A 25,390-nucleotide genomic window follows, 5' to 3' on the forward strand; every position below is an offset into this window, starting at 1 on the left:
TTCTGAATCAGCAATTCTGGGGCCAAAGCCTGTCCTATCTCATGGGCCCCTTCTAGTCAACCCGCACTCCCCACCCAAGCCCTAGAGGCAACTGCTATTCTGACTTTTCCCCCCCACTGTACATTGGTTTTGCCTGTTTTCAAATTTTATTCAAAAAATTGTGTAGTATGTCTTATTTTGGGTGAAGTTTCTCACACTGAGCACAATGCATGGAGGTCCTTGCATATTGTTACACATATCGATGGTTCATTTCCTTGTTACTGCTGAGCAGTATAGCGTTGTATAAATATCTCACAGGTTACCCATTCTACTCTTGATGGATGGACACCAGAGCTGCTTCCAGTGTTTTGAGTATTTTGATAAAGCTGTATGAGCATTCTTGTATGAACTTGGGGACTGTTGCTGTGCTTCTTGCAGGCTAATGATAATAAAATACAACATGAATGCTTTACCCTAACCCTCGTGGTTGTATAATATCCAGTTCTGTGGAGATCACACTAACCCAGCATTCTGGCCAGCGTGAGCCTACACATCACAGCCTTCTGGTGCTTGGGAGTACCAGACAGCAGTTCAGCACGGCACTTGGAGGCCACTTTACAAGCAGAATCACCAACAAAAAGCACTAACATGCAAAAAAATATGGCACGAAGTCAGCTGTGGAAAGGATACTTGTGTACAGTATGAGAGCTGAAACAAGAAGCAGAGTGTCACCTTGTCCGACCACAGCTGGAAACAGGCATGTGGGGTGACTCAAATTTTTCTCAGCTCTGCACATATCTGTGAGAGCTCCATTCGTACTGATTTTGGAGTTATAAATACATTTTAACAAATAGGCAGATTTGCAAATAAGGAATCTGAATAATGAAGTTCTGTTGTATATAGAACTTGGAACTTGGTGCATGTGGTGATTTTTAATCATAGCTCCAAGCATTTGGCACTTGTTCCATTGAGAAGTGGGTCTGTGTCCTCTCCCCTTGAATGTGGGGGAGAGACCCCACTGTTCTGAACTCAACTCCGATTTGTGCAAAGGAAACTGGACGTTTTAAAGGGAGAATGAGAGTTGGGAGGAGGAGCAAGAAGGGGCTCAAGCAGAGTCAGAAAGTGAAAAATTAGTAAAATTGGGTAAGAGGGCTGGTCAGTGTCAATGTGATGAGGTCATTTGTGTCTGCTAACTGGTAGTTACCAAAGTTAGGCTTCTACCTTCCCACAGAGGTTGGCAGACAGGTGCCCTATCCTTCCTGATGATAACATTTCAATGGAATGACTTTCAGGTCCTTGAGAAAAACGCTCCTGGGTTGTAGGGGATATGCATACATTTCAAAGGGACAGAAAAAGGCTTTACAATAGTAAGTTTGTAGTAAATGCTCTAAGAAAAGGGAAGTTAGGGACCCATCATCAAGTGTTGGCTGGAACAAATGCTAACTGCTCTTGGCATGCTTGATCTTTCCAGACAGGAAATCTAGCCTGGCTGGGTCATCCCAGGGCCACGGCCTTAGGGTGCTGGAAACTGTGGTCAAGTTCTTAGTGCAGGGGTTTGGACTGAGTCATTCATGCCAAGTTTTTGAAGTTCTCAACACCACGGAGCAGAGGCGTCGGCCTTCTGTGTCTGTCTGAATCCCCGATCCACAGAATTGATGAGCACACAATATAGTGACTATTCTTACATCACTAGGTTTGGGAGTCGTTTGGGCTGCAGCGATTGTAACTGGAACACTGCACCTGATAAGGTAGGAGTGGCTCCTCTGGTAGGAGTGGCTACCGAGCCCCACCTCTGACCAGTATATAAGCCAGTTAAAGTGCCTTTGATGGATTGCTCATTCCATCCTGTGTCGTGGTCTGAAGAACACTCAGCAGTTGGCAGCTATGGGTTAAAACTGGACGAGTACCACTGTTTTACTTGTCATCCTGCTCATAGATTAGATCCTGGATCCTGGAGCACAGTGGTGGGGCTAACGGGTGGAGTGGAAAAAGCAAGTCAGCAGCCATCAACGCTTTATTTGACTGTGCCAAGAAAAACTGGCTTAGCAAACAAAGACCGTTTAGGGAGCACGGTGGTGAGGAACTGCAGCAGTGGAGGGTGAAGTCCATTGGGATTTTCAAGTGGCCAGATTATAAGTTATCATATCACAGAATACCAGAGCAGATCTGACCTCAGATAGCACGGAATCCAGCCTTAAGCATTTCCACCAAAGAACCCCTAAGGCAGGGGAGAGGCCCAGGGGTTTGACTGAAATGGCCTCTATAGTTGAGGAAATGCTCATGAAGTTTCCTATCTTACTTTAACAATTTATAGTTCATACTTCCCAGTATGTGTTTTATTTTAAAGAAGCTTCCCTTCTCCCAATTTGAATCAAAATGATGATTCAGAAGCTGCATCGTGTTTTTTTTTTTTTCCTGCGGTTTTTCACATCCCTTGGACACTTCAACTTAGACCAACACTTTTGCTTTACAAGTAGAGTCCTTCATACATCCATCCATTCAACTTTACTAGGCATCCTCTTCATGCCAGGCATGGTAGTAAGAACTGGGAGAATAATGATGAATGAGACATGACTTTTGCCATCTGGGAAGATGAGCATTCATTGGGAGAGATAGATAGAAATGTGAGTGAATGATTGCCCAAGACTTTCCCAAAGTCCACAGTTTAGGGGGCGTGGAACTGAGATTAGCATCCAGTTCTGTCCCCAGTTTAGTCAGGGCTTTCTACCAGTCAGCTTGCTTTTCATCATACTGCCTCTCCAAACACTGGGGAAATCTCAGATAGAGGATAAGTAGCAGACATTAGTAAAGTGGAAACATTGGGCTCCTTAGTTTTATCCCTTGGATCCTGCAGAAAGATCCTGCCCTTTCACAGGGCACAGCACGTTCCAAAATACTGTCAGTTATGTCGATAATTGTTCATTAATAGTTACGATGGTTTGTTTAGATCTGTGTGTTGGTTCTGAATGGCTTACTAAGTTTCATTTCCAAAATAAGCTTTCACCTTTCAGTTGCTAAAAGAACTTCACTTGTTTTCCCTAACTCCTTAAATTGGCATCAATTAATTTAACGAACCCATTTTTGTTGAACACATACTATGTACCAGGCAGTGGACAAAATTCCAGGAATAGAAGTACCAAACATTACTTTCCCTCTCCTCAAAAAGTTGAGTCTAGAGGGGCAGCACATAGGCGAAAATATCGTTAGCAGGTCCTTCCCATTCTGGGGTTAAGAATACAATGTTAGTGATGGTTAAGAGTTAGTTTTCCCCTGGTTCTGCTCCCACCCACTCTGAGAGAATTTCAGTCCCTGCAAATTCCTCTCCAATATTTCTGGGAGCAACAAGAGAATGTCTTCTATGGACCAGTCAGCATTATCTTCCTGTCCTGCCACAGCTGGCTGTGGGGATGTTCCCAGTTGCTTTAGTAGCCAAAGAGGAAGCTGTATCATGATGGTGCCAGGGGTGCCGCCATAACGGGCACTTGGGCAGGAGAACCTCCAGCAGTCTGATGGCTGGTGTCAAGCTCCAGGTGGACTGTGCTGAGTTTTTGGGAATCCCTTGATGTTACCTCAGCCCCGGGCACCACGTACCGTCATTGTGAAGGCTGCGGTTGCCATGACTAAAGAACCCTAGTTCTGGAAACATCCCATCAAATTGGAGATGGGGGTGAGCCAGGCCTCTATCACTAAAGGAAGGAGCCTGGGGGCTGTCCTGTGAGGGAGTGGGCAATGCTTGATGCAGGAGTGAGCGTGGAAGGCGGTGACACTCTCTCATTAACTTCTGTATCTTGCTTTATCACTACTTCTTCCAAGTCATTTCATTATGATCTTTAAAAAACCAAATCACATCATCATTGAGGATTTATGGGAAAGGAACCATTTTTAGATAATGCTTCCTCTGCCCCTACCTCTTCCCTTCATGCTCATCTTACCCTCAGAAATAAGAGGGCTCCACTTCCAGGGTGGATAGTATTAGGATATCCCTTTGAGACCTTTATGGTACCTGTCCAGTGTTCTTCCCGTGCAGGGCGTCAGTGCTGCTATTGATGAACACTTGATGCCCATGGATACTTCTATTAACTGAGGTTAATGGGTTTGAGTGGTCCACTTCTCTCTCCCTCCCTGTACTTGTCCCTCTCCCGCTTCTACCCCCAATCCCTTCCCTCTTGAGTCAACCCAGGAGGTGTAGAGAAGAGTAGGAAAGCCCTTTTCCATTTGTATCCAGGATGTGCTCTCCAAGCCAGCTTCATCGTTAGTAAGGCTGGTATTTTGATCTGGCTGATTATGTCATTTTTTGTTAGAAACCTCAATCAGAGGAAGATGTTTATTTCAACCCTCCAATATATCACTTTTCTATGTTGCTTGCTTTTAGTTTATTGCCCATGGCACTAGGATTGAGGCACCTGAGCCCCCGGGGGCCAGTCCAAGACACTGCCATCCAACATCAGGTGCTTTTATCAAACCGATGGACTTTGACTCCTGATGCGTTACTTTTCTTCTTCGGAGGTTTCCTGTCCTCCCCCATCAGTCCTTTTATGAGGTCAGAATTTTAGGATGAGCTCAGTTTTACCCAGCCCAGAAACTCTGCTAATCATTCCTAGGAGATAATTGTTTTAATGCAGAGTTTTTCAACTTTAGAACTATTGACATTTAGAGCCAGATAATTATTTGGGTGTGGGGGGAAGGAGAGGGGCTGTCCTGTAAGACGTTAGCAGCCCAAGACGTTATCCTGGGCCTCTCCTCACTAGATGTCAGCACCACTCCCTCCTCTCCACCAGTTGTGAAAACCAATAATGTCTCTTGACATTGTCTAATGTTTCTTGGGGGACAAAATTGCTCTTGATGAAGAACTACTGTTCCAGAGGAAAATGGACAAAGTGAAGGAGGAGCAGAAAAACGCCTTGGTCTTTCTAGCAGGTTCAGTGTGGGCTTCTTGGGGGAGCAGTGCTTGAGGTGAGCATTGTAGGATAAACGTTACCTCATGGTCACAGGAGAGTTTTGAAGGTACAAAGAGGGAGGTGTTCACGGTCCTCTGTGATGCCTTCTTGGCTGAAAACAGATTCCTACCATTCCTCATGCCCTCAAATATTTCAGAGATAACCTGTAGATACCTGGTTTTCACTGCCTCAATGCTTTTACTCATTCCGTGAGTGAGTTCCATGTCTGCACGTCCAAATTCTACCTTTGCTGGCTGTACTTACTGTGTTGTGCACCATCTTTGAAAAACGATTCGAGTTCCAAAGCAAATTCCTCTAGATGTGGGTTACTTTCTCTTAAGCATCATGTCTACACTTTGGAGAACATGATGGAGGAGGTTACGCTGCACGTCTGATACATTGGATCTGGTATGGTGGAGAACTTTAGGTATCACTTCATATTATATGGTAGATTGTCAGTCATTGTATAATTATTCACGAGAAGAGACCGAAGTTCTACCTCACCTGGGATGTGACTCATCTGTTGACATACTAATGTAGAGGTGGAGTAGCAGAGAATCTGCAAGGCGTGTGGGAGGAAGAAGCTGACAGCATCCTCCTCCAGGATGCTAAACTCCAGGGTACCATGGGTGGGGGATGGCAGTTTCACCGCAGGGGAAAATGAATCACACGGAAACATCAATGATTTTGGCCATTTATTGATGCCACATAATGGCAGGCTATGATTACAGTCTGTTTTTAAATACTGAAGTACCCAGTGAGGCACCCCTTGAGGCTGGGCCTGGCAAAGCAGCAGAGATGCAGGGAGGGCAGTGGGTTGGGCCATGTACATCAAATCATACAACCAATTTGGAGGGCAATGATAGGTAGAATAGTGCTTCCCCAACCGTATTTTTTTATTAGTAATATAACTTAAAATAATAATACTAATAACAATAATATTTGAATTAGCAATACAAAAACCAGGAGTAGCATCAAATACATTGGCTAAGTTGTAGCACCAGGCAGTTCATCATTTGATCTCTCTTGAAAGTGAATCACCATGCACTGCATACCAGGACTTCATCTTCAAGTCAGAGGGGAGAAGAACTGAGACCTGAAATCTCTGGGGTGGCAATGTGTAGCTTTCAGAGTTTGGAGGATTTGAGCTAATTGATTGGGAAATTGTGATGTGAAACAAGATAAGCCCCTCAACTTGTGTTTCTGCAACTTGATGTAAGTTATCAAAAACATTCACTAAATATCTGAAAGCATCACATTGGGATGATCCACTACGTGGGGACTTGTCTGTCCAGGGAGTGGCTAGAGGTGCGCTCTTGTTTAAGCAAACCCATTGGAAAGCAAGTCATTCCTACAAAGAAGCAAGTGTTTGTATCACAAAATGATTTCCTATTTTAGAGAAGTACTCACTGTTTAGTCTCTTGAAGTATTGTTTTCTCACGTTGTTGAATTATGTTTCGATGTTCAAGAATTAAATTAACCCACAACTTTTCAGGGAAGAGAGAACTCTACCCCTGTGAAAGGCAATGTAAACAAAACTGGGTTTGAGATCCTTGATTTGTTTGAGCACCAGGCCCTGTGGCAGCCTTCTCTGGCTCATGACAAATGTGTATCCAGTGTCTCTTGCTGTGCTTCTCACTTGCTTGTTCAAGTTGTCAAGGAAGGAGGACATAGATGAAATAAGCCAAAAAATGCTGCTTCATGTTGGCTCCTTAGAGCATCAAAGAAATGGTGAAGACACCATCTATGTTCTTGCCGTCAGAGTCTCCTGGTTCATCGGAGGCCCCTCTCTTATTACAAGCACAGCGACCTGTCCAAACCCACACAACTGTCTCGCAACACAGCCTCAATACAGGAAGTGCGTGTCTATGAGGCATGACTAGAGGCCGATATTCTGCCTTTGAGAAACTGGAGAAAGGCCTAGAATGAGCACCTGGCTAGGCCGTCCCTACATTTCTACCATCTTAGCCACATGGGTCATAAATAACATTTGGTGTATTGGGAAATCCGGCCTAGTTTGCTGAGGTCAGTAGGAAGCTGAGTCTGTTCCTGAGTTTTGTAAGACTGGTCATGATGATGTGCATAACCCTATGATAGTACAGTACAGGTTAAGTCCATCCAGTTTACTAAATTAATCCCTTTGAAAGTCTACACGATACTTCAGAGACAGTCTGCGAATTGCCTCATTAGAAAAAAATTAGGTTCCCCTTCACTAACAACTTAAGCATCTTGTCTCTCAAACCATTATTTCACCAGAGATTGTCATCAGCCAACAATGTTTATATTTGAAGACAGAGAATACAAGAGTGTAATTCTTATCTAGAAATAAATTCCCTGGCTTTAGGTAAACATTTCTACTTCCCTCTTGTTTCTGTTCTATCATAAACTTCCTCCCAATCCCAGTGTTTTATATTCCACAGAAATGGATCAGAAGAATATACATTGATGACTTAGAAAACAATAAAAGCACATAATATAAAAATCTTAAGCTTCTGGGATCCAAGCAGTAGAACTGGCATTGGCCAGCAACACCACTACACACTTAACAGAAGATGTCTATGGACTTGCCCACCTGTACATCTGTTTATTATGTTTACATTTGTTCTGCCACCATCTAGGTATTAGCACCATTTTTCAGTAGCACCATTCTGCTGAATGGATAGATAATTCCAAAGGAGATATGGGACACTGCCCTCCACGGTGAATATTAACTGTACCTGTGAATGAGTCTGAAAATATGCTGCCCGTTACATGAAGGCCACACCCCTGCCTCCCAAGAGCGGATCTGTGGGCTTCTTCCCCTCGAGGCTCCACCCACCGCCCTCTCTCTCTGGGTTCAATTCATGTGAATTCCTCCCCTTAGATACCAGGAAATTTGCCTTGAATTTGAGACCACAGCTTACTTTGGCTCTTGATGGGTGGTGGCAAGATCCAGAATAAGCCTTCTAACATCTGTTTCAGTTTTTTTGACTCCTCCTGACTGACCTGTTCCCCTCAAGGAAAAAGTGTAACTACTGGGTGGACTGGGAACTAGGTCATCTTTACCTTACTTTTGAGAAATCTCTATATATTTTTTTCTTTTCTTGAGACTAGAAGTTGTGTTAATAAGTTCTTGTGCTTAATACAATTTACCAGGTTCTTTGAAATATTTTAATCTGGAGCTCCATTTTCCCACCTGGGGTTAGGTGGGAGGTTGCATCCATGGACCAGGCTATAGCAGTTGTATGTAAACCCCCAGCAGTGAAAAGATGGTTCAGAAGCCTGAGCTGATGACTCAGGCAGGGAATATGCTGGAAAGGGAAAGTGAGACAGGAAGGGTCATTTGTTCTTCTACAAAGGAATGGATATTTCCCAAGAAAGTGGGAAGAATAAAGGCCCACTTTCCCTTTCTTATATAGTTGATCCTTGAACAATGCGGGTTTGCCAAACCTCATGCACTTGAAAATCTGCATGTAACTTTTGATTACCCAAAAGGTAAGTTGCCCCTTGGTATCTGTGGGGTTTTGGTTCCCAGACCATCACCACCCCATAGATACCAAAATCTGTGGATGCTTAAGTCCCTTACATAAAATGGCATAGATCAACACATACAGTCTGCCCTCCATATCCACAGACTGCCAAAGTGTGGCTGGAAAACAGTTCAGCTATTAATTGAAAAAAATTTACGTGTAAGTGGACCCATGCAGTTCAAACGCGTATTGTTCAAGTATCAAGTGTATTAGCAAGAAATTGATTTCTGTTCCTTTGCTTTTGAAGAGGTCTCATAGAAATTATCTGCAGGTTAGAAATGTCTTCTGTATGACTAACTTAAATCCCTTAGGTTTACTAAATCCTACCGTTTCTGCTCATTTCCTCTTATTCTAGTATCTCTAGGTAGGCATGGGAGTCTGAACAGCCCAGACAGATATGGAGTCTACAGGGATTAGGGACAGACTAAAAGATGTAGCCAGTACTTTCTCTTCCTCCCTAGTTGAATACTTGGTGAAGAAAGTGGTCCTTTGCCTGGATGAATTAAAGGAATGTTCCTAAAAGCTCTCCCATGACATTTTAAACAGCAGTTGCTCCCAGCAGAAAGAAAGAAAAAATAAAAGATGATTCTACCAAGGTCAATTAACAAGATTCTTTTTTCCCTGGATAAATGTGGCTCTGTTTCCTGATACGTTTGAGGTAGTCTGGGAAAAATCTGGTCTCTTTGTTTTTCTCTTTGAGGAGGAAAAAAAGACATCATTTCACAGACTTGCCTAATTTGGCAACTTTCCCAGGAGCTGAGCCCAGGAGATGCCTAATTCTCCTGGGTATCTCGCTTGTCTATCAGGGAGCATCGAGTGTCACAGTCCCACACCTCCTGCAAAGGACATTTTGTTGCCAATGGAACACAATGGATTTTGTTTTGTTATGACCCAAAGTTGGACCTGAAATGCACAGTGTGAAACCATGAAGTGGTCCGTGGGGCTAGGACAGGTCACTGTCAGCAGGCTGTGGCAGTCTATGGTGGCGGGTGGCTTCCTCCTGGACTTAGAATGCTTTGGGGGTTTTGAGCAACTGTGGCTTTCTTGGCCTTCGGGTATGACTGACATAGGTCTGGGAGCAGGAGAAGCAGCACTGAGCCCGCACAGTAGGCACAGAACATTTTTGAAAGGTTTTCAGTGTCTGGCAGAAACTGGCTGATAAGTTGTCCTTGATGCAAAGCACATCTGTGGGAGGAGAAAAAATAAGAAAATTCCAAAGATTATCCTTTGTAAGTGAATGAGCACAACTTCTGTTAACGGAAGACTTTATATGTCTATGAAGAAAGGCTCCATAACAATTCATAGTAATAGTGAACATCCACTGAAGAGTTATGATGTATCAGGCACTGTGCAAAGTGTTGGTGTTAAACTGAGTTATCAGTTACAATTCTTTACTCCCCTCTAATAGTACTAAACATTCCCACCTTTGCCACGGTCGCCTGGTGGGTGGTGAATACTTCCGTACTTCTTGACTTCGGGTTCAGCCCTACGACTTGCTTTGGACAATGGGACATTAGTAGATATGATCCCTGTGGGGCCTTGGAATGTGCAGAAGGATGAGCCTGTCCTGGTGAGCTTCTGCTGTTACCATTAAAACAACCTGGCTTGTGCGGCCACTGAACCAAGGAGGAGGAAAGACTTACGAAGTTGACCTAGACTCAACCTACAGTTTGCCGCCAAGGCCGACCAGCTGAACCTTAGCTGACCTGTAGATGCTGAGCAAAAAATACATGATTGGGTTTTAGAGCCCTGAGTTGAGAGGTATTTTGCTATGCAGTATTGTTATGCAACAGCTGAATGCAATGTTTTCCATGCATCGCTTCATTTAGTCTTCACAGCCATACTGTCTGGTAAATACAACTCTCTGTTTTCAGATGAGGAATGTGAGTCCTACAGAAGTTAGGAACTTGTACAATGTTATCCAGCTGATAAGTGGCACAGCTAGATCTGGACACAGGCAGTATGACCCTAGATCTCTTGCTTTTATCAGTCATACCATTCAGAGGGCACTGTAATCACCCAGTTAGCCAACCGCCCAATGCTTCCGGAGCATTGCTCAGCACGTGAACAATGTGTCACTGCCCTCCAGAAATGTACCACATAGAGGAAGGCAGCGTACGTACACAAATCATCTCCATAGTAAGTATATAAGTAGTTACATGAGTTCTAATCCTTGTTCTACTCTAACTAGTTCTGGGCAAGTAAGTTCCTTAATTTTGGGGGGCCCTGCTCTCCTCAAACATGGAACAGGGAATTAGACTAGATTCTCAGTAACCACCAACTCACAGGTTATGGGTGGGACTCACACTGCACTGGCCCACCGACTCCTCGTCTGGAAGGAATTCAATAAGGCCCACATAACAGATTTTTCTTCCAGAAAGGGAAATTGTTTCAAACTCTGCTTGGGTGCCTCTCAGAGCTCCGGTTGTCTTTCTTTCTCCTTTACAGAAAAGATTTGAATAGTCCTGAAGAGAAAACTTTTTAACAGACTGTTGTCCTTTGTAAATAGAATCATCAATACAAGCAGAAATTGAAGTAATATCCTCTTTACTCAAAACCTGAGACCGTATTTTTGCCTCTTTGTGCTTTTTCACCTTTAGCTCATGAAGGCAAAAAACGCTTTTTATCTCCTCCGAACACATCCTTCCATTGATAGTGCCTTGTTTTTTCTTTTTGTGTGTGTGGAGAAATGTCTTCTGTTATCTGTCAAATTCCATTTTGTGAGCAAGTTACGTAACAGGTAACGTGATGCTCCTAGAACCCCAAACCTCCTTCCTCATTGCTCATTCTTTTCTTCTTCAGGCCTCTTTTTACACATATTATAAAAGTCAATCTCTCTTAAAATCCCACAGGAAACCTTGGTGCATGCTCTGATGTTTCAGAAAGAGCACGTGCTTCATTCAGCCAAGTATTCCTACTGTGGAAAGGAATCAGAGCTCTTTGTCGCCCACGACCTCACCAGAGCAGCAGGCATTCTCAGCGGGGCCTGAGCCGTGCGTCACGTGACTGCTGCTCTGTTCAGAACAAGGCAAGATGCCTTCCTAGGCTTCTGGCTTTGGAACAGGGCCCAGCATAGAAGGCTGGGTAACAGGGCTGCTCCAGTTTCTTAGCCAGCCTCTCCTGAAGCCTTTGTGGCTGGTGGTTAGAGAAGGTGCATCTGGGGTAGTTCTTTGCCCCCCGTTCTGTCTGCCATGAGTATGTGAGCACATGGAGAGAGGAAGATAGAGGAAGTGTCAAAGATCAGCTTACATCCCTTCTCTCCACAGAGCTGCTTTTGGCCATGTTGGACCACACAGATCGCTTCCATCCCGATCTCCAAAGTGGTATTATTACTGGATCATTTGCTCCAATGTGGCACTAGGCTCTATTGTGAACTGTTCTGTAAATATGTGTAAGCCTCTTCTGCTAAGGGCTAACGTGTGGTCTCTCTCAAGGGTGTCTATCATTACAAAGGGGGCCTCCTAGAGACCCCCAAAGTCTTTAACCCTGTTAAGGGTTAAACTGTGTCCTCCAAAGTTTGTATCCCCTAAAGTTGAAGTCCGAATCATTGGTAACTGTGAGTATGACCTTATTTGGAAATATTTTTTTAAAAATTTTATTTTTAGTTATAGTTGACATACACTGTTATATTAGTTTCAGTTGTACAATTTATACACCTTACAAAGTGATCACCACAAGAGGTCTAGTAACCATCTGTCACCACATTTAGTTATTACAATATTACTGACTCTGTTCCCTATGCTGTACATTACATCCCTGTGACTTATTTTATAACTGGTAGTTTGTACTTCTTAATCCTCTTCCTCTTTTCTGCCCAATCCCCTTCCTTCTGGTAACTATCAGTTTGTTTTCTGTATCTATGAGTTGGTTTCTGTTTCTTTTGTTGGATCATTTATACTGTGTATACACACACACACACACACACACACACACACACACACACACGTATATATATCCTGTTTCCCTGAAAATAAGCAAAAAGTAATATAAGACCCGGTCTCATTTTACTATAATATAAGACCCGGTCTTATATTACTTTTTGCTCCAAAAGACTCATTAGAGCTGATTGTCCGGCTAGGTCTTATTTTCGGGGAAACACGGTATATGTAAAATCATATGGTATTTGTCTTTCTCTGACTTACTTCACTTAACATAGTACTCTCTAGATCCATCCATGTTGTCATAAATTGCAAGATTTCATTTTTTTTATGGCTGAGTAATATTCCATTGTGTATATATATATACACCACATCTTTATCCAATCTTCTATTGATGGACATTTAGGTTGCTTCCATTTCTTAGTTATTTATATAATGCTGTGATGAACATAGGGATGCATATTTTTTTTTTTTAAAATAGTGTTTTGGATTTCTTCGGATAAATACCCAGAAGTGGAATTGCTGGTCATAGGTAGTTCTATTTTTAATTTTTTGAAGAACCTCCATACTATTTTCCACAGTGGCTGCACCAATTTGCAATCCCACCAACAGTACACGAGGGTTCCCTTTTCTCCACATCCTTGCCAATACTTGTTTGTTGATTTACTGATGAAAGCCATTCAGACAGGTGTGAAGTGATATCTCACTGTGGTTTTCATTTGCATTTCTCTGATGATTAGTGACAATGAGCATTTCTATTGGCCATCTGTATGTATCCTTTGGAAAAATGTCTATTCAGATCCTTTGCCCATTTTTTAATCAGATTGTTTATTTATTTATTTATTTTGGATATTAACCCCTTATCGGATGTATCATTGGCAAACATCATCTCCCATTTGGTAGGTTGTCTTTTTGTTTTGTTGATGGTTTCCTTTGCTGTGCAGAAACTTTGTAGTTTAATGTAGTCCCATTTGTTTATCTTTTCTTTTGTTTCCCTTGCCCAAGGAGATGTATTAGAAAAAATATTACTAAGAGCAACGTCAGAGAGTTTACTGCCTATGTTTTCTTCTCGGAGTTCTATGGTTTGGGGTCTTACACTTAAAGTCTTTAATCCATGTTGAGTTTATTCTTGTATATGGTGTAAGAAAGTGGTCTATTTTCACTTTTTTGCATATATCTGTCCAGTTTTCCCAACACTATTTATCGAAGACACTGTCTTTACTCCATTGTATATTCTTGCCTCCTTTGTCATAGATTAATTAATCATAGAGGTGTGGGTTTATTTCTGGGCTCTCTATTTTGTTCCATTGATCTATGTGTCTGTTTTTATGCCAGTATCATGCTATTTTGATTACTATAGGCTTATAGTACAGTTTGATATCAGGTAGCATGATATCTCCAACTTTGTTATTCTTTCTCAAGATTGCTGTGGCTATTCAGAGTCTTCTGTGGTTCCATATAAATTTTAGGATTATTTGTTCCAGTTCTGTGAAAAATGCCATTGGTATTTTGATAAGGATTGTATTGAATGTGTAGATTGCTTTGAGTATTATGGATATTTAAACAATATTAATTCTACCAATGCATGAGCATGGTATATACTTCCATTTATTTGTGTTGTCTTCAATTTCTTTCATTAGTGTCTTATAGTTGTCAGATTACAGGTTTTTCACCTCCTTGGTTAAATTTATTTCTATGTTAGGATATATTATTCTTTTTGATACAATTGTAAATAGATTCTTTTCTTAATTTGTTTCTCACAGTTTGATATTTGAGTCTAAAAATGCAACAGATTTCTGAGTTCTAATTTTGTATCCTGCAACTTTACTTAATTCATTTATTAGTTCTAAAAGTTTTTTGGTAGACTTTTAGGGTTTTCTACATATAGTATGTTATCTCCAAATAGTGACATTTTTACTTCTCCCTTTCCTATTTGGATACCTCTTATTTCCTTTTCTTCATTGCTGTGGCTAGGACTTCCAATACCATTTTGAATAAGAGTGATGAGAGTAGGCATCTTTATATTATTCCTAATCTTAGAGAAAAAGCTTTCAGCTTTTCACCATTGAGTATGATATTAATTGTAGGTTTGTCATATATGGTCTTTATTATGTTGAGGTATATTCCTTCTATACCCAGTTTGTTGAGAGTTATCATAAAAGGATGTTAAATTTTGTCAAATGCTATTTCTGTATCTATTGAGATGATCATATGACTTTTATCCTTCATTGCATTTATGTGGTATATCACACTGATTGATTTGTGGATACTGAACCATTCTTGCATGCCTGGGATGAATCCCACTTGATTATGGTGTCTGATATTTTAAATGTATTGCTGAATTTTGTTTCCTAATATTTTGTTGAGGCATTTTGCATCTATATTCATCAGGGATATTGGCTTATAATTTTTTTTTAAGTTTATTGGGGTGACAGTTGTTAGTAAAGTTATGTAAGTTTCAGGTGTATAATTTTGTAAAAGGGATCAAATATATGGTGATGGAAGGAAAAATGACTCTGGGGTTGTAATTTTTTTTGTGTGGTGTCTGTCTGGTTTTGTTATCAGATGGCCTCATTAAATGAGTTTGGGAGCCTTCCCTTCTCTTCAATGTTTTGGAATAATTTGAGAGAAATATGTATTAATTCTTCTTTGAATGTTTGGTAGAATTCACCTGTGAAGCTGTCTGGTCATGAACTATCGCTTGTTGGGAATTTTTTGATTACTAGAAATAAAATTGAATTGGTAATCAGTCTGTTTAGATTTTCTGTTTCTTCCTGATTCAGTCTTGGAAAATTATATATTTCTAGGAATTTATCCATTTCTTCTATGTAGTCCAATTTGTCGGTCTATAATTTTTCATAATATTCTCTTACTATCTTGCATTTCTGTGGTGTTGTATGTCATTTCTATCATTTCTGATTTTATTTGGCCCCTCTCTTTTTTCTTAATTAGTCTGGCTAGAGATTTATCTATTTTGTTTATCTTTTCAAAGAACCAGCTTGTAATTTCATCGATCTTTTCTTTTTCCTTTTTCTTTCTCCCTCTTTCCGTCCCTCTTTCCTTCCCTTCTTCACTCCCTCCCTCCCTTCCTTCATTTTTTTGTCTCTATTTTATTTATTTCTGCACTGATCTTCATTATTTCTTTCCTTCTACTCATTTTGAGCTTTGTTCTTTTTTTAGTTTTTTTAGGTGTAAGTTCGGATGGTTTATTTTAGATTTTTCTTGCTTCTTGAGGTAAGTCTGTGTTGCTATGAACTTCCTTCTTAGAGCTGCTTTTCCTGTGTCCCAAGGATTTTTGAATCATTATGTCTATATGCATTTGTCTCAAGATATTTTATTTCCCCCTTGATTTTTTTCAGTAAACCATTAATTGCTTACTAGCATGTTGTTTAGCATCCATGTTTCCTCCCCCACTTTTCTTTTTGTAATTCATTTCTAATTTCGTACAGCTGTGATTGAAGAAGATGCTTGATTTTCTTAAATTTACTGAGACTTGTTTTGTGGCCAAATATGTGGTCTGTCTTGGAAAATACTCCAGGTGCACTTGAAAAGTATGTATTCTGCTGATTTGGGGTGAAATGTTCTGTAAATATCTACTAAGTACATCTGATTTAATGTGTCATTTAAGGCCATTGTGTGCTTGTTGATTTTGTCTGGATGATCTATCCATTGATATAAGTGTTGTTATGGTTGTTAAAGTCCCCTGTTATTGTAATACTGCCAATCTCTCTCTTTACATTTGTTAATATATGCTTTATACATTTAGGGGCTCCTATGTTGGGTGCATAGATATTTATGAGAGATATATCCACTTGTTGGATTGATACCTGTATCATGTGAAATGCTTTTCTTTTTCTCTGGTTACAGCTTTTGTTTTTAAGTCTATTTTGTCTGATGTAAGTATTGCTACCCTTGGCTTTCTTTTTCATTTCTATTTGCACGTGTCTTGGTGTGGGCCTCTTTGGTTTCATCTTGTTTGGGATTCTCTGCACTTCCTGGACATGAATGTCTGTTCCCTTTACCAGGTCAGGGAAGTTTTCAGCCATTATTTTATTAAATTGGGGTTTCTGTTCCTTTCTCTCCCTCTTCTCCTTCTGGGGCCCTTATGATTCAAATGTTGTACACTTGATGTTGTCCCAGGGGTCCCTTAAACTATCCTAAATTTTTTTTGAATTTTTTCTTTTTGCTGTTCTGATTGGGTGATTTTCACTACCTTGTCTTCCAGCTTGCCGACTCATTCTTCTGCTTCAACTAATCTGCTGTTGACTCCCTCTAGTGTATTTTTCATTTCAGTTACTGTATTCAGTTCTGATTGGTTCTTTTTTTATATTTTCTATCTTTTTGTTAAAGTTCTCATTGAGTTCATCTATTCTACCAAGTGCATTGAGCATCCTCATAACCAGTGTTATGAGCTCTTTATCTGGTAGATTGCTTGTGTCCATTTAATTCTTTTTCTAGGGTTTTGTCCTGTTCTTTTGCCTGGAACATAGTTCTACATTTCCTCATTTGGGCTGTATCTCTGTGTTTGTTTTTATGAATAGGTGAAACAACAACCTCTCCTGGTCTTAAAGAAATAGCTTTGTGTAGGAGCTTTGTAAACGTTGTAGACTGCATGTGCTGGGTGTCTTTGGCAGGCCAGCTGGAGCTGGAGTGGGCATGGGCTTTGGGGAGACCTGGGGCAAGCTTCACCAGGGCCAACTTAGTGGGCTGGCTGGGGGCTGGGGCTCTAGTTGGATTGGGGTCAGGCTGTGGGAAGTCCTGGGGGCAAGTCGTGCTGGGGCTGCCTTGGCAGGATGGTTAGAACTGTAGCTGAAGTGAACATAGTTTGTGGGAAGTCCTGGGGACAAGGTGAACTGGGGTGGGAACTGAACCTAGAGTGGGTGCAAACTGTGGAGAGTCCTGGGGACAAGCCATGCTGGGGCTGCCTTAGGAGGCCAGTTGGAAGCAGTAACAGCTGGGAGCAGGCTGCAAGGAGACCTGGGAGTAAGCTCTGCTGGGACCCAGAGCTGTAGTTGGAGTGGGTGTGGGCCATGGGAAATCCTAGGGGCAAGCTACAGAGCTGGTGTGGATCTGGGGCCTGTTGCATACTCTGATGGCTTTGGCCAGCTGGCTAGAGTACTTGGATTGTGCTCCTGCCCATTTGATCAAGGTGGAGGGGAAGGACAACAAATGTTGTTCCCACAGTTCCCCTCTCATTTGGCCAATGCGCCAGGGTTTGTAAATGGATTTCCTTCCCGTACAGTCTAGGTTTCCTTTATACCACTGTTTTGTCCCTAAGCCCAAGGCGGGGGGGCTAGTCTGAGCACAGGCCCTTCAGTGATCTCTCCCTCGTACAGGTCAGTGCATTGGGGATGTATCTGTCTCTCTCCTACCCATTTCTATGTGGTCTCTCTCATTTGTTGTGCAGAAACTATTCAGTCAGCTTTCAATTCTCCTTTGGGAAAATTGTAACCTCTAGCTGTAGGTGTAACTTCGATGTGTTAGTGGGAGGAGGTGAGTTCGGAGTCTTCTTATGCCACCATCTTGGATCTAAAGCCTGGAAATATCTCTTTGTAGATGTGTTATGATATAAATTAAAATATGGTCATGTTGGAGAAGGCTGGGCCCTTAATCCAAAATGAATGTGTCCTTATAAGAAGAGACAGACACACAGACACAGAGGAGAAAGCTATGTGAAGACAGACACACAGAGGAAAGAATGCTGTATGACGACGGAGGCAGATTAGAGTTATGCAGCTACAATCCAAGGAAAGCTGAGGATTGATGGCAGCCACCAGAAGCTAAGAGAAAGAACAGGGCTCTGACAAGACCATGATTTTGGACTTCCAGCTTTCAGAACTGTGAGAGAATAAATTTCTCTTATTTTAAGTCACGTAGTTTATGGTAGTTTGTTATGGTAGCCCTAGGAAACTACTGCACCCCCTCCCTATTACAATAACAACAGATACAATTTATTAAGTACCTACCACATGCTGGGCAATGTGCTTGACATATACGCTCTCATTGGATCATAGAAATTTACTTGTGGATATAAATATTCTTCTTTAACACTTGCCTGAGACATATCTTGTGATCAATAATATCTGCTGCATAAATGAGTGAACAGAATCCTATTCATCTGGAAGAATATTCTTCAATAGACAGTTTGCAGACTCAAATGTTCATTTGTATCAACTTTGGATCTAAATACTTTCCTTATTCTTTTTCTTGCCTTCTTTACCCCTCACTCTTCAAATTAAAAAACAAAACAAAAACAAACCCCCAAGAATAGTGTGGATAAGGGTTTTGCTTTGATTTTTTAAATCATTATGAATGTAATGCCTAGAATATAGTTGATACTCAGGTAATATTTCTGGATGAATTAAAATTTTTTTTTTCTTAGTCCAGGTACATGAAAAGGGTTTTATAGTCCCCAATATGGAAATGGTAGTTTTGATTTAGATTTTAAGTCATTAACAATTTAGATGGCACCAAAAGGAAGTATAACAGCTTTGAAGAAAGCAAATTTATACACAATAAATTTGAATTTATACAAAATCTTACAAGATGAACATGGAGGGTATGTTTATTGTGATTGCTGGATGGCTGACAAGAATCTGGGCACTGAATGACTCATTTTCAAAGCATTCTAGAGGGCATAGATGAGGTGTGTGGTTGGTACTTTAAATCAAGGAATTTCTCACAGCTGTTCTTTCATGTTGCTTCTCTATGAGTAAGCATGGCTCTGCCTTCGAGAGAAGCTAATTACCCTTCGTGCTCTGATTATTGTTGGTGAGTGGAATTTATTGTTATTTACATCAATTGCCAGTCAACTGTTAGTCACCATCTCTTCAGTGTGAGAATTCAAGATAAAAAATACCAGGGATGCATTTAACCCAGTTTTGATTATTGAAGATTGCATTATCCAGCAATAAGACAGTTAAAGACAATCTACATATAATTTTTAAAAAACCAATAGTACTAGGCATGTTCAACCAACACTGTGTTGATACTTCAGTTATATAAAAATCAACACAACATAGAAGGATTCTCTCGCTTCAACATTTTATATTATTTTATTTTAAATTTATTGGGATGACCTTGGTTAATAACAACATTATATATGGCTCAGGGGTATCTTTATAATATGACATCTGTATACTCTCTAGTGTGCCCAATACTTGCAGTCTAGCCTCCTTTCATTACCATATATTTAAGCCCTTCTACCCACTTCATTCTTCCCCACTGCCCTTCACCTCTGATAACTACCATTTTGTTCTCCGATCTACGAGTTTTTTTGTTTTGTTTCTTTGTTTGTTGCTTTTCGTTTTAAATCCTACAAGAGTGAAATCATACAGTTCTTGTCCTTTTCCATCTGACATATTTCACTCAGCGTAATACTCCATCCATGTTGTGTCAAATTGCAATATTTCTTTTTATGGCTGAGTAGTATTCCATTGTATATACATACAACATTTTTTTTTAATCCATTAATCTGTCCAAGGACACTTAGGTTGTTTCCATGTCTTGGCTATTGTAAATAATGGTTCAATAAATATAAGGGTATGTACATCTTTAAAAATAAGTGTTTTCAATATTTTCAGGTAGATACCAAGAAGAGGGATTGCTGGGTCATATGGTAGCTCTATTCTTAATTTTTTGAGAAATCTCCATACTGTTTTTCATAGTGGCTGTCCTAATTTATAGTTCCCACCAGGTGTGTACGAGGGTTCCCTTTTCTCCACATCATCTCCAACACTTGTTATTTCTTCTCTTTTTGATAATAGCCAGTCTAATAAATGTGAGATGGTATGTCATTGTAGTTTTAATTTCCATTTCCCTTAGAGCTAGCGACGTTGAGCATCTTTTTATATATCTGTGGGCCATCTGTATGTCATCCTTAAATAAGTGTTTACTCAGGTCCTCTGCCCATTTTTAAATGGGATTGTTCGGTTTTTTTGGTGTTGAGTTGTATGAGTTTTTTATATATTTTGGGTATTAGTCCCTTATCAGAAGTATCATTTGCAAATAATTTTGCCCATTCAATTGGTTGCCTTTTTGTTTTATTGATGGTTACTTTTGCTGTGCAGAAGCTTTTTAGTTTGAAGTAGTCCCATTCATTTATTTTTGCCTTTACTTTCCTTGTCTTTCTGGTCTACTTCATAAAAACCCCTCGAGGTTAAGATCCATAAGTTTAATGCCTATGTTTTCTTCTATGTATTTTATTGATTCAGGTCTTATATTCAAGACTTTAATACATTTTGAGTTAATTTTTGTGTATGGTGTCTGACAGAAATCCAGTTTTGCATGTAACTTCCCAGTTTTCCAGGACCGCTTATTGAGACACTTTCCTTTCTCCACCGCATGATTTTAGCTCCTTTGTCGAAAATTAGTTGGCCATATATGTATGTATTTATTTCTGGGCTCTCAATTTTGTTCCACTAGTCTGTATGTCTATTTTTCTGTCAATACTATACTGTTTTGATTACTATAACTTTGTAGTATAGTTTTAAATCAAGGAATATGATACCTCTGGCTTGGTTCTTTTTTCTCAGGGTTGCTTTGGGTATTGAGGGTCATTTGTGGTTCTATACAAATTTGAGATTTTTTTTTTTGGTTCTATTTCTGTGAAAAATCTGGGATTTTGATAGGGATTTCATTGAATCTCTAGAGGTTGCTTTGGGTAGTATGGACATTATAACAATATTAATTCTATCAATCCATGAGCATGGAATATCTTTCCATTTCTTTGTTTATTCTTCAATTTCTTTCAACAATCTCTTGTAGTTTTCAGTGTACAGGTCCTTCACCTTCTTTGTTGAGTTTATTCCAAGGTATTTTATCCTTTTTGTTGCAATAGTAAATGGGATTGTTTTCTTTATTTCTCTTTCTGATATTTCATTGTTAGTATATAGGAATGCAACAGATTCTTGTATATTGATTTTGTATCCTGCAACTTTACTGTATTTGTTTATAGTTTTTGGTGGAGTCTTTAGAGTTCCCTATATAGAAAATCATATCATCTGTAAATAGTGGCAGTGTTACTTCTTCAGTCTCAATTTGGATGCAATTTATTTATTTATTTATTTATTTATTTATTTATTTTCTTGTCTAAGTTGTTCTGGCTAAGACTTAAGAGTACTATGTTGAATAATAGTGGGGAAAGTGGGAATCCCTGTCTTGTCCCTGACCTTAGAGGAAAAGCTTTCAGTTTTTCAATATTGACTATATTAGCTGAGGGTTTGTCATATATAGCCTTTATTTTGCTGAGTTATTTTCTTTCTGTACCCACTTGATTGACTGTTTTTGTCATAATTGGATATTGTATCTTGTCAAATGCTTTTTCTGCATCTCTTCATATGACCATAATTTTTATCTTTTATTTTGTTAACATGTTGTATCACATTGATTGATTTGTGAATATTGAACCATCCTTGCATCCCTGAAATGAGCCCCACTTGATCGTGATATATGATCCTTTTAATGTATTGTTGTATTTAATTTGCTAGTATTTTCTTTAGGATTTTCGCATGTATGTTAATTGGAGATACTGGCCTGTAATTTTCTTTTTTGTGTGATGTCTTTGCTTGGTTTTAGTACCAGAGTAATAACATTGTCCTCCTAAATGAGTTAGGAAGTATTTCCTCCTCTTCAATTTTTTTGGAAAATGTTGAGAAGAAATGGTATTAAATCTTCTTTGAATGTTTTGTAGAATTCACCAGTGAAGCCACCTAGTCCTGGATTTTTGTTTTGGGGGAGGTTTTCAATTACTGTTTTAATTTCATTACTAGTGATCAGTCTGTTTAGGTTTTCCACCTCTTCATGATTCAGTCTAGGAAAGTTGTATATTTCTAAGAGTTTGTTCATTTCCTTTAGGTTATCAAATCTGGTAGTATATAGCCTTTCACAGTATTCTTGCATAATCCTTTGTATTTCTGTGGTGTCCATTGTAATTTCTCCTCTTTCATTTCTGATTTTGTCTTTTTTCCTATGTGAGTCTAGCTGTGGATGTCATTTTTGTTTATCATTTGAAATAACCAGCTTTTTGTTTCATTAATTTATTCTATTGTCTTTTTGTTCTCTATTTCACTATGATTTTTATTATTTCCTCCCTTCTACTGATTTTGGGTTTCATATGTTCTTCATTTTCCAGTCCTTTAAGTTATAATGTTAGATTGTTCATTTGGGATTTTTCTTGTTTCTTGAGGTAGGCCTGTAATGCTGTAAACTTGCATCTTAATACTACTTTTGCTGCATACCCCAAATTTTGATATGTTGTATTTTCATTTTTATTTGTGTCTATGACTCTCTTGATCTTTTCTTTTCGTTCTTTTTGACCCAATAGTTGTTCAGTAGCATGTTTAATCTCCATGAATTTGTTGTTTTCCAGCTTTTTTCTTGAAGTTTATTTCCAATTTCACACTGTTGAAGTTGGAAACTATGGCTGGTATGATTTCCATCTTAAATTCATTGAGACTGATTTTGTGCCGCAACATATGGTCTATCCTTGAGAATATTCCATGTGCAGTTGGTCTAATGTGTCATTTAAGGCCGATATTTTCTTATTGCCTTTCTGTCTGGATGATCTATCCATTGCTGTGAGTGTGGTATCCAGGTCCCCTACTGTAATTGTATTTTTGTCAGTTTCTCCCTTTTGGTCTGTTAGTAATTGCTTACATATTTTGGTGCTTTCAGGTTGGGTGCATATATATCGATAAAAGTTATGTCTTCTTGATGAATTGTCTCCTTTATCTACTGTTGATTCCCTCTAATGTATTCTTTATTTCAGTTATTGTATTCTTTATTTCTGACTGTTTCTTTTTTATGTTTTCTGTCTCCATTTTTATGTTTCCTATCTGTTGAAGTTCTTCCTGAGATCACTGAGCATCTTTATAACCAGTGTTTTGAACTCTGCATCTGGTAGATTATTTATTTCCATTTCATTGAGTTCATTTTCTGAAGCTTTGTTCTGTTATTTCATTTGGTGCATGTTTCTCCGTCCCTCTCCCATTTTGGCTGCCTCTTTGTTTTTGTTTCTGTGTATTAGGTAAAGCTGCTATCTATGTTTCCCAGTCTTCGAAGAGTGGTCGTATGTAGTAGGTATCCTGTGGGGCCCAGTGGCTTGGTCTCCCTGGTCACCTGACCAGGTGCTCCAGGTGTTTCCCCTATATGGGTTGTGTGTGACCTCCTGTTGTACTTGAGCCTTGGTTATTTTTTGTACATCAATGGGAGGGATTGATCCTCAGGCTGACTTTTTGTGAGGACTGGCATTAACTACAATGGAGGAGTTGTCTTGCAGGAGCTGACCCTATGGAGCAGGATCTGCTTTAGCAGGGCTCTGATGCCTGCCCAGTCTGCTGTTTAGGTGTGTTGTTTGTGGAGGTGGTTGGCTGGTGCTGGCCACTCGGTGTGTTGGTTCTGAGGCCTTTTGAGAGGGGCTCTGTTGCAGGCTAAGATCAGCTGCTGCCTGTGTCCTTCCCAGGCCACATGGTATGAGCTACAAAGTGATCTGCAAATGGTTGCCACTAATGTTGGCCTTGGAGGTACCTGGGAGAGGCCAGCTGCTGCTAGTGCCAGGCTTTGTGTCAGCCTCAACATTTTAAAAACATGGTATAGGAGGTGATAAAATGACATCAAAGGAAGAGGGTCTCAAATTGGCCCCTTGGTCTAGAAAAACATGATTCTCAAACTTTAATGGGCATCCAAATCACATGGGGATCTTGTTTAAATGCGATTCTGATTCAGTAGGTTGAGGGTGAAGCCTGAGATCCCACATTTCTAACAAACTCCCAGGTAATGTCAGTGCATCTAGGCCAGGGGACCACACTTTGAGTAGCAACAGTTTGCAAGACTACAAGTTAATAACAACTCTTAAAATGAGCCCAAGGTAGCTTCTTTTAGAGTTTCAAGTATGGTCAGTGATAGCCACCCTCAAATACAAGTTGGTCAGAAGAAAGTTGCACATGACAATCATATCAAAAGCATTTTCCCCCTCAGTGCATTGTGCTCAGTATTTCCAACCCAGAATCCTCTACTGGCTTCCATACTGGTGTAGAAAATCAATCATAGGACACTCCTACATAAATCATTGATAGGTCCCTCAACAAGCCTGTCTCAAGCAGAATTCATTATCTTTCCCCATTCTCAAACCCACTCCTGGGCTTCCTCTCTCAGTGAATGGTAGCCTCATCTACTCAGCTTCCCCAGTCACAAGTCTGGGTATTATTATTCCTCTTCTTTCCCCAGGCACAAAGCCCTGTCAAGTCTCTGTTTTAAGTAGCTCTTGAATCAACTTCTCTCTACCTTCATTTCTACTGCCCTAGTTTATGGCATATACATCTCTTGCTTCGGGTACCACTGACCTCCTAACTGGTCTTCCTTCTCTATCATCCACACTACCACCAGCATGATGACTTCCTTATCTTTACTCCCCTGTTTGGAACACTTCAATGGTTCCCTTCTTCCCTAGCGATAAAAATAAAGTCAAAACTCATTAGGATGCTTTACGGGGCTCTGTATCTTCTAGCTCCAGCTTACCTCTCTAGCCCTGCTGTTGCCTAATCTGCCTTGAACTCTGTACTTGAGTTAGTCTTATGTGTCATGACATCATCTTCTTCCTGTTTACTATAGAAACTGAAAGCTTCTCCTGGAACTGCTCACCTAACCTCTCTACACATCCTTCACGTGCTCTGGAGGTCTTCCCTACTCCCCCCATTTCACAGTTGATGCCCTTCCCAAGTACTCTCATAACAACACCCTTACCTCCATTATCAGTGAGTCACTCATTTGTAGTTTTGTTCCTTGTTGACATTATGTTTAGCACATAGTAAGTGCCCAACAAATATTTGTTAAATGCATTGTTTGTAAATAAACAACCGCTAGGGAAATTTTTCTCAGGATGTTAACTCTAACGGCAGTCTCTGTTGAATGGCAGCCCTCAGTACTTGGAAGGAGACAGGGAGCAGAATAACAGACCACAGGTTTCACTGTCTCTCATCTTTAAGGATCTTTGGAGACATTTCTCCAAAGAGGACTTCCAGGTGGCCAATAGACATATGAAAAGATGCTCAACATCACTAATCATCAGAGAAATGCAAATAAAAACCAT

At 40.1% G+C, this 25,390-nt stretch overlaps 1 protein-coding gene across 1 annotated transcript in view; it reads right to left on the bottom strand.

The window, feature by feature from the left end:
- Window positions 1-5,653: 5,653 nt before the first annotated feature.
- ADAMTS12 (ADAM metallopeptidase with thrombospondin type 1 motif 12) overlaps window positions 5,654-25,390 on the bottom strand; it is a 271,688-nt gene continuing 251,951 nt past the window's right edge. The window contains exon 24 of the mRNA XM_033109831.1: window positions 5,654-9,610. Within this exon, the coding sequence (XP_032965722.1) occupies window positions 9,432-9,610 (179 nt within the window). The 3' untranslated portion in view covers window positions 5,654-9,431. The remainder of the gene's footprint in view (window positions 9,611-25,390) is intronic.

This window comes from Rhinolophus ferrumequinum, chromosome 7, assembly GCF_004115265.2.
Source record: "Rhinolophus ferrumequinum isolate MPI-CBG mRhiFer1 chromosome 7, mRhiFer1_v1.p, whole genome shotgun sequence".
NCBI classification, from domain to species: domain Eukaryota; kingdom Metazoa; phylum Chordata; class Mammalia; order Chiroptera; family Rhinolophidae; genus Rhinolophus; species Rhinolophus ferrumequinum.